Here is a 13,477-nt window from a genome sequence, read left to right on the forward strand (position 1 = left end):
CTCAGCTTCTGGTTCTAACACACCTGACTCCAGAGAGGCCACCAGGACGATGATGATATGCCCAGGAAAACCTGAACCTCAGTTTCTTCACAAGGAAACTGAGGTCAACCCACCTGCCTTCTTGGATAATGGGACTGGGGATGGGGGGCCAGGGACAAGGGGAAGGAGTGCTGCCATATCACAGCAAAGGGCAATTCTAGTAGGACTGGGAGGGCTGCAGAGCCTGCCTGGACATCACCATGGGCATGGAGACCGAGGAGGTCAAAACTGCCAGGCACCTGCCTGGTCATGCTCCTCTTTGTGCCTGTTTCCCCTTCCACATCACAAGCAAGCAGACTCCACTCTCATGAGCATTAACCCCATCTTCCTCTTTATTCCCCCAAACTGTGCAAGTCCATGGCAGGCCCCTGAGGGCTCTTGATTGTGGACAGACAGACAGAAGGCTGGGCTGACTCTGATGTTTGTCAACAGCCTGGCGGAAATCTCCTCTGTATGCTTAAAATAAAATCAGCATCAAGCCTGTCACCCAGGCCCCCACTGGAGCTTCCTGTTTCTGAGGGTTGCAGCCAAGGCAGCCAGCAGGAGAGGAAACACCACCCACCTCCTCCCCACTCTCACCCTGCAGGGAGGCCTGCAGCACCCACCCCTGGCTTTGACCTTTTGTGTGCCCAGTGTGATCCTGGACGTTCCACCAGCTACGGGTGGCTATCCCAGGAGGCAGGTCACTTGCAGAGAGAGGCCTCAAGCCCGTGGCCATGCTCTCCTTCCCCTGCTCCTCAGTATCAGGATATGGCACAAAGGGCTCAGAATGCCCAGGACTGGAGGACCACACACGGCCCTGACGGTCCCACCCCGTCCAATAAGGCTAGCTGGTCCGGGATTACCCAGAGTTCAAGGCAATGCCACCTGCTCCAGGGAGCCTACACCAAGTCCCTCTTCCTCCAAAAACGTCTACTTTCCACCCCCTTAACCTAACTCTGTGCAACCTCAAGTTCAGGGTAGTCCCCTTTCAGCTTTCTGCCCCCTTGAGAACCAGGGGGCTGGGGAGGCATCCCTATTGGCCCTTCCGCTGAAGCTCCTCTTCCTAGTGCTGCTCCCACCTCTGGCCTGGCCTCCGTTTCCTCCTCATCGAAGCAGGACTGCAAGCTCCCAGGCACCCAAGCCAATGTGCATGTCCCCACAGGACTTCACAGTGGGCGACAAGGCAGCTGTGCTGCTCCTACCAGGAGACTTCCCCACCCTGGCCAAGTGACCATAGAAGAGTCAGAAGAGTCAGCCTTGGAGAAACAAGCGTGTGTGTTTATTAACCAGGGGGAGGGACATCAGAGCAGCACAGACTTAGGAGTCACTCCAGTCCCTCCTGTTGTCTACCCACCTAGGTCTACTCCCAAAGACCAAGAAGTACAGTAGGTAGGTAGGTTCCCTGGTCCCTACCCCCACCCCGGGGGGAGTCGCCTGGGAGCTGGGCCCCACTGGGCAAGGAAGAGGAAGTTAGCAAGGGTCAAAGGCCCAGGAAGGAAGGAGGAAATGGTCACTGAGCAGACAGGCTTGGCAGGATCCCTGGGCAGCACACTCTCCCCAGGGAGGGCTGAGCACCCCACGTGCAACCCTACCAGAGGACAGGAGCAGGGGTGTCCTCCGGTCCAAAGCTCAAGGCCAACAGCAATCCTCCCCAGGGTCAGTCCCAACCATTAAGCGCTGGTCCAGGCTCTGAGCCTGGGCCTCCATGCCAAGTTCACCCAAGGAGGCTGTGTCTAGTCTCCCACCGCCATGGAGCAGATGTGAGAGACCAAGGCCCAAGTACCCCTCCAAGATGTGTCCTGTGTTAAATTCCGGGTCCAGCAGGGTACTAGCCCTCAGCAGCGGGTGTCTCCCGGGCCTGGCGCAAGCCATACAGCCACTTGATTACACGCGCGTTGCGTTCCACCACCGACACGCCGTAGGGGACGCGCTCCCGGGCGCGCTCCTCCACTGTGGCAGAGCTGTGTGGGGAGCAGCCGCCCTCGGAGCTGCCAGGCCCAGCGCTGGGCCCCGTCAGGGACACGATGTCCGAGCTTGTCCGTGCCAGGTGGGCCACGCCCAATCCCCGTGCCTCCTCCGGGTCCAGGCCACAGAAGTTAAAAAAGCGCTCGAGGTCGGCGGCCGCCCTGGAGAAGCGCTCGCTCAAGTCTGACTTGGAGCGCTGCAAACCCTGTGGCCGAGCTGGGCTGGAGGAGGTGCCCGAGCTGGGCGATGGGCAGGGCTGGGCAGGAGATGAAGGCAGAGGGAGGACATCCACTCTGCGGACCGCTGCCGTAGTGGGTGGTGGGCGTGGAGGTGTGGCTGGCGCGGCCTGATGGGCTCCTTCAGTCTGCCCGGGGGTGCGGCTGGGTTCCACAGGGGACACAGGACTATCGCACAAGTTGATGAGGTTGCTGAGGATGTCCAGGTCGAGCTGGGGTCGGCGGCCAGGGCCGGGCAGGGCTCGGCGGCTGGGCGTTAGTGCTGTGCGGCGAGTTCCAGGGCTAAAGAGAGGCTGTTTGGTCAGCAGGGGCTGCACAGGCTCTTGGCGGGTGTTTGCCACATGCAGGCTCTTAACGTACTTAGCCTTGTCAGCCTCCAGGCGCTCTACAGCACTGGGCTTCCGGACTCCACCATCTGCTGGCCTCCGAAGCAGGTAGCCGGGCACCTTGGTCCGCAGGCGGAAAGGTAGGGCTGGGGCAGCTGGGGTTCCAGGGGTCAGCGTGTCCACAGGCATGGCTGTTACATACCCTGAGGCGTGGGTCTGCAGAGATCAGAAGGCTGAGAAGTCAGAGATCCAGGCAGAAAGTCGACAGCTGGACGCCGGCAACGGCTGCGTGAAAGCAAAGAAAAATGGGCTGAGCTCACTCAGACAAAGGCTCCGCCAAGGCTGAGCAAAGCGAAGACGCCCTCCCTATTATAAGGTGCAAGCCACGCCCCCCGGCTCACAGAGAGCCAATCAGCAGGCAGAAGGCAAGGCTCACGGCTGTGTGGCCCCACCCCACCCTACCCTCCTTCGAAGGGGATGTGGATAGGGAGAACCAGGCTTAGCTAAGAGGAAAAAAGAAAGGCAGGAGGGGGGTGGGTTAGGAGCACACACAGGCCTCCTGGCGCTGCCCTGGGTTCTGGCCAGCTCAACCTCAAAGTCCTCTCAACTGCTGCATTTTGCAGATGGGGAAACTGAGCCCAGCAATCGGTGGAGTCAGAATTAAGGGACCAGGATTCAGACTCCGGCCCCACCCACCCCCACCTGGACTGCCCACAGAGTGCCTGCTTCCACCTCCTGCCGTCAGCCACCCAGGCAGGAAGCTGTTGTGTGCCATCCACTTGCCCAGGCATGCCAGGCCCCTGGCACAGCAAATCCCCACCTCTGCCCCTGTGGAGTCCAGACATGGCACTTGCTGCACTCCCATGCCAGGCAGGCCTGTCAGCCCACAGTTACACTGCTGCAGAAGGCAGCTAGAGTGCCCCAGAATACATAGGCAGCACCAGCAGACTTTCCACCTGCCAGCACCCACGGGATACGCACTGTGAGTTCACAGAAGGGACTGTGCCTGAGTGCCCCAGTGTCCTGGCTACCCAAAGAACAGAGCCCAAGCCAAACATGTCGTTATTTCCAAAATGGGGCTGGGACTCACAGTACTACCCACCTGGCTCCCCACCCTCTTTGAAAATGAAGCAAAAGAAAATCTCACACTGCGTGCTGCTGTCACAGCGCGGCATCCCACAGCAGAAGTAAAGACTTGAGACTTGGCTGCTCTGCTTCTGGTCCAGCTCCCTGCTAATGTGTTGGGAAGGACAGCCCAAGTGCTTGGGTCCCTGATACTCCTGCAGGAGACCTGAACAGGGTTCCCAGAGCCTAGCCACACACAGCCCTGCCCCGGAACCTTAGCTACCGGAGGGGAGGACGCCAGCCAACACAATGTTTCATTCTCTCTCTTTTGCTATGCCTTTGTGATAAATAAACAAATCCTGAATCCCATGAGCCACATTTCAAGATCTCAATAGCTCCATGGAGGGGTGTGTGTGTGTGTGTGTGTGTGTGTGTGTACAGCACTGTGGCAATCAGTACCCAGCTGAAACCCTGGATGTGCCAATCCCAATCAGCCCCTTGTCTCTGCACCTGGGAAAGCAGCGGAAAATGGCCCAAGTCTTTGGGTTCCTCCCCATGTGGGAGACCTAGATGGAGTTTCAGGCCTGGCCCGAATGTTACACTGCTTGTAACATTTGGGGAGAAGATGAGCAGATGGAAGATCTGTGTGTGGGGGGTGTAACTCTACCTGTAAATAATAGAAAAGAAAAAGAAAAATATGAGCTGTGTGGAGCCAGCTATCACAGCCCCGAAGAGCAGAGTGCAGAGCACTAGGACCTTGGCAGAAAGTTGCCGACAGCCCTACCTGGATGCCCAGGGATCCAAGTGCACAGGCGAGAGCCTGTCGTCCCTCCTGCACGCCTCACAGCTACCAACATCTGTCACCATGATCGCCAACAAGCCAGGGAGTAGGGCAGACCTTTCCACCCCATTTTGCAGATGGGGAAACTGAAACTTTGGCATCCCAGAGTGGATAACTAAAAGGCCCATGTTCCTATGATGTCGGCCCCACTACACCAGCTTCAACACTGCACCAGCCTCTCCCCTAATGTCCCCCACACACTATTTCTATTCTCCTGATCATGTTTACAAATGCCATGTAAGCCATGCATGGTTATCATGCCCTTTGATGTCCCCACACCCCTAAAATAGCAGCTCCACCAGGCCAGCAGTTTGTGCCTTAGGCCTACTGATCCCAGGTCAGGTCCAGGACACTGCTCTGGACACATACCAGAAATAAATATTTGTTTAACTGGAACGCCTATGGAACCCATGTGGCCAGGCGGGAGGGGCACCCTACCCTGGGCATCATGCCCCACCTGCTGCAGGCTCAGAAGTGCAGTGGCCTGGGAAGCTACAAAGCCAGAAGTACATGCCAACTGGGTTCTTTAACTGCTGGCATATTCAATAGTAATATTTTGTACAACACCACATGCACTGGGCAGACCAAATGTGTCTATCAACTTCTCTTCCTCACCCACCCTCCTCCCAATCTGGATGGGAAGCCCCCAGATGGAGACCTGGCAGCAAGGGTGGGCTGGGAGTCGGCCCTAGGGGTGGCTGGCCTGAGGCAGTACTATCCCTGAGGAATGAAAAATGGGATCAGTTTGCAAAGGGAGGCTCCTGACCTTTACCAAGCTGATGGAAGTCACCAGCCTCTGCCCCCCCCCCCCCCCCCCCCGGGCTGCAGCGCCCAAACCAGTCCAACCCGTCACAGGAGGTGGTGGCTGAGCTTCACTCCCGGGACCATCCAGCAACACAGGGAGGAAGGAGGTCACATAGGCAGGACCAGGGAGGAAGCCCCTGGAACACCACAGTTCGGATCCCTTCCTGCCCGCCCAGCTGTCCCCAAGTCCTCCTGCAACTAGGAGCCAGGACCCCTGATTGAGGTCCAACCAGCTCCAGGCTACAGGCCACTGGCCTGGACCCGCCCACCCGCCCACCATGCGCCTTGCACAAGCAGCTGAGCCGCACAACCCACTCAGCTTGCTGATCTGGAAAGCGAAGTTAAAAATAGCTCTTCCTAAGGCCTTTGGGTCACCGAAGGCCAGAAGAAGATCCAACAGATTCAGGGCTGGTCTGTGCACCTGCCGGAAGGGAACCCCTCAATGAAGTCCCCAGGAAAGATCTGAGGTGATCTGCACAAGCCCCAGGCAGTTCCAGCCAGGGTCTCTCTGTCCCCTGTCACCGCACCCAGATTGCCCCTAATGTACCAGTCCTACCTCTCTGCTTCCCCATCGGCTCACCACGGCCACGGAGAAACCGCTGGGCTTCAGGGGGCAATAGCAGGGGCTCCGGTGCCAAAGGGAGCCACGGGAGCAAAGCTGTGACCCCCGCCACTCCTCGCTCCTCTCTGATCTCAGATTGCCTTGGTTCTCAAATGAGGAGGAGGTGATGGCGACCAAGGACAGAGGGGGTACCTGGGCTGATCCCCCACCCCCGCACGCACGTACCTGGGTGCCCCGCGCGTTCTTGTTCCTCCAACCCAGCCACCTGGGGCTCAGGTAACCCGCGTTTGCGCAACTTCCGGTGGCCGCGGGCAGATGAACCCGCCCGCCCAGGTTTTATCCGAAAAGGAGGAAGGAAAGCTAGCCGGGCCGGAACTCGAGGCCAGGCGTCCTGGCAGCTTGCCCAGCGCTGGAACCCTGCCGGATTCACTCCAGACCTGTCCCAGAGAACTCTCCCAGCGCCCTGAGCCACCTAAGCACAGTTGGTGAATGGAGTCCCCAGCAGCTCGCTCCAGCAAGGGCACCTGTCTCAGAGATGTATAGACTGAGCCCCAGGTAATGCCTGTTCACCTTCCTATGCAGGAAGAGGAAAGAACCCTTCCTGGTATGAACTGCCCGGGGACACCAGCTGTGTGCCTTAGGGCATCCCTGAGACCATCCAGGTCTGCTGAGATCTTGACCACACCTTCAGGTGGGCGGCACCAGCATTGCCCACCCATTTTCTAATTAATTAAGAGACCACCAATGGGGAACATCTTACCTGTAGGTTCCCCGCCCAACAGGGAGAGGTCAAGGAAGGCTTAAATTCCTAAGACCCTTCCTCAAACCTTTGGTGTCTCTCCCTCCTCTTTCCTTCCTTTCCAGCTCACCTGGTCCCTTCACAAATAAACTTTTCTGTTTGCAACAGATTCCAGTCTTTTTATTTCTATACTAAGCTGAGAAAAGAACCCACTGGGCATTTCTGGTAACAATCCCCATCTGATGAATGGAAAATTGTGGCTGCCACAGCCCGAGTCACTTGCCCAAAGTCACCCTGAGAGTCTAGCCTGGGACTCTCCTGAGACCAAGCCTTACTGCCACTCCCTTTTTCCCTGAGTAGGTTGTGAGGCTCCCAGTCCCCCATGCCCCGCCCTCCCTCACCTGGTCACCTGAGGGTTCTGGGAGAAGTTTTGTGCAAGCAGGGAAGGTGGCCGTCACAGAGCTAACAGGAACTGGGGTTATGGGTGGCAGACATTGGACTCACCTAAACCTCTGCACCTGCCAGGAAAGGGGAGGCAAGGGGAACCCTCCCCCCCCAACCCCAGGATGAGACTGTGGCCATGCAGGAAGGTGTCCTGGGAGGAAGGCGACAGTGTCCTCTGCCAGCCAGAGCCCGAGCTCACTTTTGGTGGCCACAGCTGATCAGGCCCTTCTCCCTGGAGCAGCAGTCTGCTAAATCTCAGACCTGGGGGATCCAGTTCCACCTCCCTGCCTGGTGGGAGCTGGGCTGGACTGGGGCTGGTGAAAGGAGTTCGCTAGGGTGCAGGGAACAAGCCCATCCCCCAGCCCCAGTGGCCTGCAGAGGCCCTAGCTGGTCCTCCAATGAGGCAGCCATGAGAATGAGCAGAAAGGTTCCTTCCAGCCCCAATAGCACTTAGCAGCAAGGTGACAACGACAATTTCCATAACCAAATAGGGAGGAGCTCATGTCTTGGAAACAGTCTCAGTGTTCCAGGCCATACCACCCCAGTGCTGGGGATGCCACCATTATGTCCATTATCCAGATGAGAAAACTGAGACTGAGACTGAGAGTTAAGGTCATCAAAGACACCAAAGCCCTGCCCTGACTGCTCCTGCTGTCCCTCCCAGTGCATCTCCCCAGCCATCTCTACACCAGCAGCGCAGACTCCAGACCCTGCCTGCTTGAGTTCAAATCTCAGCTCCACCAGGATGAGCCATGACAACTGCATTGAGAGACTCCGGTTCTCCAGGCTACAGCCTCCCTAGCCGTCCAAGAGGACTCATGGCAGTGCCCTCCTCCCAGCATGCAGCCTGAGTGTGATAGCCCACAGCTACCACTGGGTAAGTAGTCAGAAAGATTTAGCCAAGCCCAAACTGCAGTGCTCAGCTCCTGGGCAAGGTCTTCCTTGACTTAGAATGCCAACTTGCTACTTTCAGGTGCTAAAGGGAATGGTAAGGAGTGCACAGCTAGCGCAGGGCAGTGAAGTGGCATAGTAGGCAAATCCTCAGCCTGCAGCACCAGTGTCCCATATGGACAACAGTTTGTGTCCTGGATACTCTACTCTCAATCCAGACCCTGCTAATGGCTTTGGAAAGCAGCAGAGGATGGCTCAAGGTAGTGGGTCCCTGCACCCATGTGGGACACCCAGCAGAAGCTACTGACTCCAAGTGTCAGAATGACTCAGCTCTGACCATTACAGCCATTTGGGGAGTAAACCAGAGGATGGAAGATCTCTCTTTTTCTCTGTAACTCTGACTTTCAAGTAAAAAGAAATAATCTTAAAAAGCAACAACAACAACAAAACAAATCAAAGGACGCATTTGGGAGAGCACTTAGTGAAGTGATTAAGACACTGCCTGGAATGCCACATCTGACATCGGAGTGCTGGTTCAAGTTTCAGCTCCTCTACTTCTGATCATAGGAAGCAGAAGTACTGGCTCCAATACTCAAACTCCTGAACCAATGCATGAGACCCAGATGGAGTTCCCAGCTCCTGGCTGTGGCCTGGCCCAGCTCTGGTTATTGCGGCCATTTGAGAAATGAACCAGCAGTTAGAAGATCCTGTCTCTCCCTCTCCCCCTTGTCACCACTTCAGCTGCTCTGCCAATCAAAGTGGTAAATAAAAAATGAGTTAAAAAAAAAAAAAGTACAGGGGCCAGAATGGTAGAACAATAGATAAAACAGTCCCCTCTGTGATGGCAGCATTCTATACAGGTGCCACTTTGTGTCTCAACTGCTACACTTCTAATTGTGTTCCTTCCCAATGGCCTGGGAAAAGCAGCTGAGGGTGGCCCGGGTGTTTAGGTCCCTGCCCCGTATTTGGGAGACCTGGAAGAAGCTCCTGGTTTCAGGCTGGCCCAGACCAGGCCATTGTAGCCACGTGGGGAATAAACCAACAGATGAAAGATATTCTTTCTTTCTCTCTCTCTCTCTCTTTGTGTAACTCTGAATTTCAAACAAAAAGAGTATAGAGTCACTTGAAGACATTTCTCCAAAGAAGATACACCAATGGCCAAATAGAACAAAAAGTCACAATGAATAGCAAATCACACCCAAGAACATGATTATTTTAAAAAGCAAGCCAAGAAGTTAGCCAATGGTGTCAAGAAATTAGCCAATGGTGCTGTGGTCATTGTGGTCACCTGTCATGGTGAGAAACACTCTGGTGGAGCCACCTCGGGCAGTCCCATTGCTGGGAACTGGAGGAGGGACTATGACCTCCATCACCACAGCCACAAGGAAAAACAGCCCAAGCACCCATCGGCAGAAGAAAGCACAACCAAGACATGGAATTTACAGGGCTCAGCAGAGTCAGCCTGAAAGAGCAATGCACCTGGGACCTGTGTTACAGGGATGCACTTGAGGACACAGTGCTGAGTGAACTCCATCAGACACAGGCCACACCTTCTACGCAGGGCCTAGACTGGACAAATGCCTAGAGACTCAAAGTCCTGTGGCGCTTGCCCAGAGCTGGGGGAGTAGCCACCATACGATATGGTGCTGGGCATGGAGGACGAAGGCAGTGATGAGGGCACAGCAGGAATGCAGTTCACGCCACCAAAATGTATGCTTCACAGGGAATAACACGCTGGATCAGATACTCTGTACCTTTCACCACATGTGCAAAGATTGCAAAATCTGGAGCCGACTCCAGGCGCTAGAACCCATCTGCACGCTGATTCCCAAGAGGCCAGCAATGCCAGCAGCAACTGCTCAGGTGGCAGAGCTGAGGGAGCTCAACAAGCAAGCACCTAGCACAGTTGGCACTCAGGGGTGCTGGGAGCGCTGGTGCTTTTGGTGGCGGTGCAGGAGGTATGTTTCCTGATGTTTCCTGGAAGTGTGCACCCAGCCCTGCTCCTTCCTTCCCCCTGCTTCGGTCTTCAGCAGCAGCTATAACCGCTGAGGGGCAGACAAGGAAACTCTAGCCTGTCTCAAAAGAGGCTCTAGAAGGCTCCAGACAGCAGCAGCCCACACTCCATTTGCAGCCCAGCTGTCCAGGTCAGAGGCACTCCAGCTGGGCATCCTCTGAGGACATGCTAGGCTTCAGGCTATTTCTGGAGGCTTCCAAGTTGCTCATGTCCCAGCCTGCCCAGGATTCAACCTTGCACAAACCTCAGATCAGAGAGCCCACCAAGCAGGTGGTGCGAGGGCCGTCAGTGTGGATGCCCAGGGCATTGAATGCCTGCCTAGCCAGCCCTCATGCCAACCTTCTGGGCCTCCGTTGGCACCTCAGGTTGCCAAAGGGAAGAAAGGGGGCTTGTAGTGGGAATGCAATGACAGATAACATATGCAAGGCCTTAGGGAAGGACCTGGCATGGAATGAGGAAGGTGGGTGTTGAGCAGATTACAGTTAGGCCCACTTTATGCCCTAGGCTACCCCTGCTCAGACCTGAGATCATTATCTCAGTGCAGATAGGCAAAGAAGCTTGCCAAAAACACACAGCAAGTCAGAGATACATCACATGCAGGGTGGTGGTCTCATGAGATGTAGGTGTGTGTATGTGTATATATAAATAATTATTTTGTTTTTAATGAGGTAATGCATGTGCATGACTCAAAAACCAAAAGCTACAAAAAAAAAAAAAAAAACAAAAAAAACCCCACACCCTCCCACCTCTGTCCTCAGTTCTCCTCCCTACAGACATCACTGGGACCTGAACACTTAGGCAAACCAAGCAAGTACAGGCTCGTATCATCTCTTTTAGGCACATGGCACATACTGGTCTCACCTGCTCTTTTTCACTCTGCAACACGCAGCTCCCAGTGTACTCCCAGTTATGTCCCCAGTGACCCACAGTGTTTCCCATCAGACCGTAGTGGTGGCCTCTGTGACAGCTGAGACTCTGCAGTGGTCACCTACAGTGTTTTGTCTGCACTGGACACCTGGGTCAGAGGAACGCTTGTCTGATGGCAGGGGTAGGGGACTGCAGGCCATGGGGGCCATTGGAGCTGGCCTTTCTCCCATGGAAAGCACAAGTTCCCTGCAGTTACCTGGACGACAGGTCACAGACACCCCTGAGGTGTGTGCTGCTGCTGCTGAACGCTCCACTTGCCTCCTGCCACCCCCTACCTTCATTACCTTCTACCTGGAGGAGACAACTACCTCAGGAACAAGGACAAGGCAGAAGCCACCAGAGGGAGCAGCTGGGAAAATGGAACAGGCGAGGGACCACACACTCAGACTAGTTACTGAAGGACTCAGTGAGCAGAGCGGTGAAAGGGCCATGTGGGACACTTGCCTCCCACACTGAAGCAGCTACACACAGCCTAGGATGTAGCAGGTGCGGTGTCTTGGCATCCACCACCCGCGTGAGAGACCTTAGGGAAGTTCCAAGCTCCCGGCTTCAGCCTGACCCAGTCCTGGAATGTGAACCAGCAGCTGGAAGACCACTTTGTGTTTCTGCCTTCCAGATTAAATTAAAACAAATAATTTTAAGAAGTGCTGAAAGAATGGATGACAGCCTTGTTTTCTTTCTCACTTCTCAGGGCTCCTCTCCCCAAAGGCAGGAAATGGTGCAGAGGAGAGAGGATGAGCCTCTCACGCCCTCATGCTGACAGCCACGGCTCAGCATCCACCAAGCAACCTGTCCAGGAGTCTAAGACAGAAGCTAGCGGTGCCAAGTCCCAGACTTGGGGCAAGGAGAGAAACTTCTTGAAGGTGCACCAAGCACAAGTTCCCCACCTAAGACAGGAGACCCACAAGAGCAACCAGCAGGGAGAAGGCGACCCCCAGAGGCACAGCAGGTGTGGCTCAGGCCAGCAGCCCCACTTGCAGGGCCCTGGCCACACCCCCAAACCCCGAGGGTCTCGCGACTGGTGTTTAGGGGCTGTCTCAATTTCCTCTCCCAACCCAGGCCAGATTCCCAAGAAGTCAGCAGTGTCCCTGAGGCTTAAGGACGCTGAGAAATATCAGTCTTGCCAGAGCCCCCCAAATCCCTGGAAGAGCAGTGCCTGATTCGGGACCCCCGCAGGTAGAAGGGTGGGCCCAGTCCTGACTTTTGGGGAAAGGCAGGCAGAGGCCCAGAAGGGGCCCCTATGCCAGGTCATGCAGCCGGGGGTCCACGGGCTGTCTCGGCTGATTGGTCTCTCTCTCAAAGCCAATCCCCATCTGCCTAGACTTAGACGCTGCGCGCTGGAGTGCAATGGCGAATGGATCCTCTCCAGCCCTCGCCGGCCTAGGACGCCGGCCTCTGTGAAGCGGTACGCGGATGGACGAGGAGAGGTCCCCGACCCCAGGCCTAGGAGCGCCGGGCGGGCAGCCCTCCCCGGTCCCGGGCTCGCACCCGGGCCATCTACATGCTCACCTGGAACCCGCGCCGGCAATCGGGACTCCTCCACGCAGGGCGGGTTGACAGCTCGGACCCGGGCGGCCACTCCCAACGCAGGCAGGGAGGACCCAGCCCCGCCTGGGGACCCTCAGGAGCCCCTTCGGAGCTGCGCTCTGCACGGAGGACTACAGGTGGGCCCGACCTTCCGGAGAACCCACCGAGGAAAGCGACACGAGCACGCCGCTCTCCCTCTCCGCCCCACCCCCGCAACAGTGCCGGAATGGTTCGTTCCGGACTTCCTGATTGGTCCCTCGCTTCCGTTCGAACGCCGCGCCGCCCCGGTTGCCAGGCGACCGCTCAGCTTCCACCCGGCCTCCGCAACCCCGCCCCCTCCACCCAGCGGGCTGCAGGTTCTTCCCGCAGCTGCCAGGAGCTCCTGGCTCTTTCCTTGTCTGCTCCCCATTTCTCTTGCCAGAAGACTTCCTCCGCGTAGCCAGCTGGAAAACGCTGTAGTCAGCGGCGCCGAGCAGGTGCCTGGTCCCGTCTTTGTTTCTAATTTGTCTGGTGACCACGGACCCGCCCTTCCCTTCTCTGTACCCCTAATCGCTGCAGCAGAATAGAGTTCCTTCTAAACTGTGCATATTCAGCAGTCCAGACAGTGACAAAGGAAGTGGCCCAAACTCTGTCCAGCTGTCAGTATTAACCCAGCATTAGTCATCTCAGGGAAATAATGGGAAAAGACGCCAGGGCTTGTCTAAAGGATTGCATGTGTAAATCTGTCTGCACCGCATGGCTTTACCTAACCGAATCCTTATCAGAGTTAATGGCTACCTTCTGACACAGAACCTCATCTGCCCCCACGGTCTGGAAGCTTGTGAAGCCATGAAAATGATAGCGATAAAAGGCATTTACAACTATGGTGAAATGCTAAGAAAATGCTAAATTACTAAAACTGTATTTGGGAGCCGGCTCTGTGTCTGAACAGGTGAATCCTCCGCCTTCAGGGCCAGCATTCCCTATGAGTGCTGCTTGGTGTCGCAGGTGCTCCTGTTCTGATCCAGCTCCTTGCCTGTGGCCTGGAAAAGCAGCAGGGGATGGCCCAGTCCTTGATACCCTGCACACCCATGTGGGAGACAAAAACAGAAAAAACAAGTGAGACTCTTCCATCT

The 13,477-nt window shown here is 56.1% G+C and overlaps 1 protein-coding gene across 2 annotated transcripts; it reads right to left on the bottom strand.

The window, feature by feature from the left end:
* Positions 1-1,278: 1,278 nt before the first annotated feature.
* Positions 1,279-12,570, bottom strand: FAM110A (family with sequence similarity 110 member A). 2 transcript variants are annotated; one of them, XM_040981695.1, is made up of 2 exons: positions 12,345-12,570; positions 1,279-2,764 (listed from the first exon to the last, which is right to left on the bottom strand). In XM_040981695.1, the coding sequence occupies exon 2, from the start codon at positions 2,735-2,737 to the stop codon at positions 1,850-1,852; it is 888 nt and encodes a 295-aa protein (XP_040837629.1). In that variant the 5' UTR covers positions 2,738-2,764; positions 12,345-12,570; the 3' UTR covers positions 1,279-1,849. The 2 variants fall into 2 exon arrangements, with proteins under 2 accessions (XP_040837629.1, XP_040837628.1); XM_040981694.1 differs by having other exon boundaries at positions 1,279-2,833.
* Between the last annotated feature and the right edge of the window lie 907 nt (positions 12,571-13,477).

Source organism: Ochotona curzoniae, unplaced genomic scaffold (assembly GCF_017591425.1).
Source record: "Ochotona curzoniae isolate NIBS_2020 unplaced genomic scaffold, NIBS_Ocur_1.0 contig_3520, whole genome shotgun sequence".
In the NCBI taxonomy this organism is placed as follows: Eukaryota; Metazoa; Chordata; class Mammalia; order Lagomorpha; family Ochotonidae; genus Ochotona; species Ochotona curzoniae.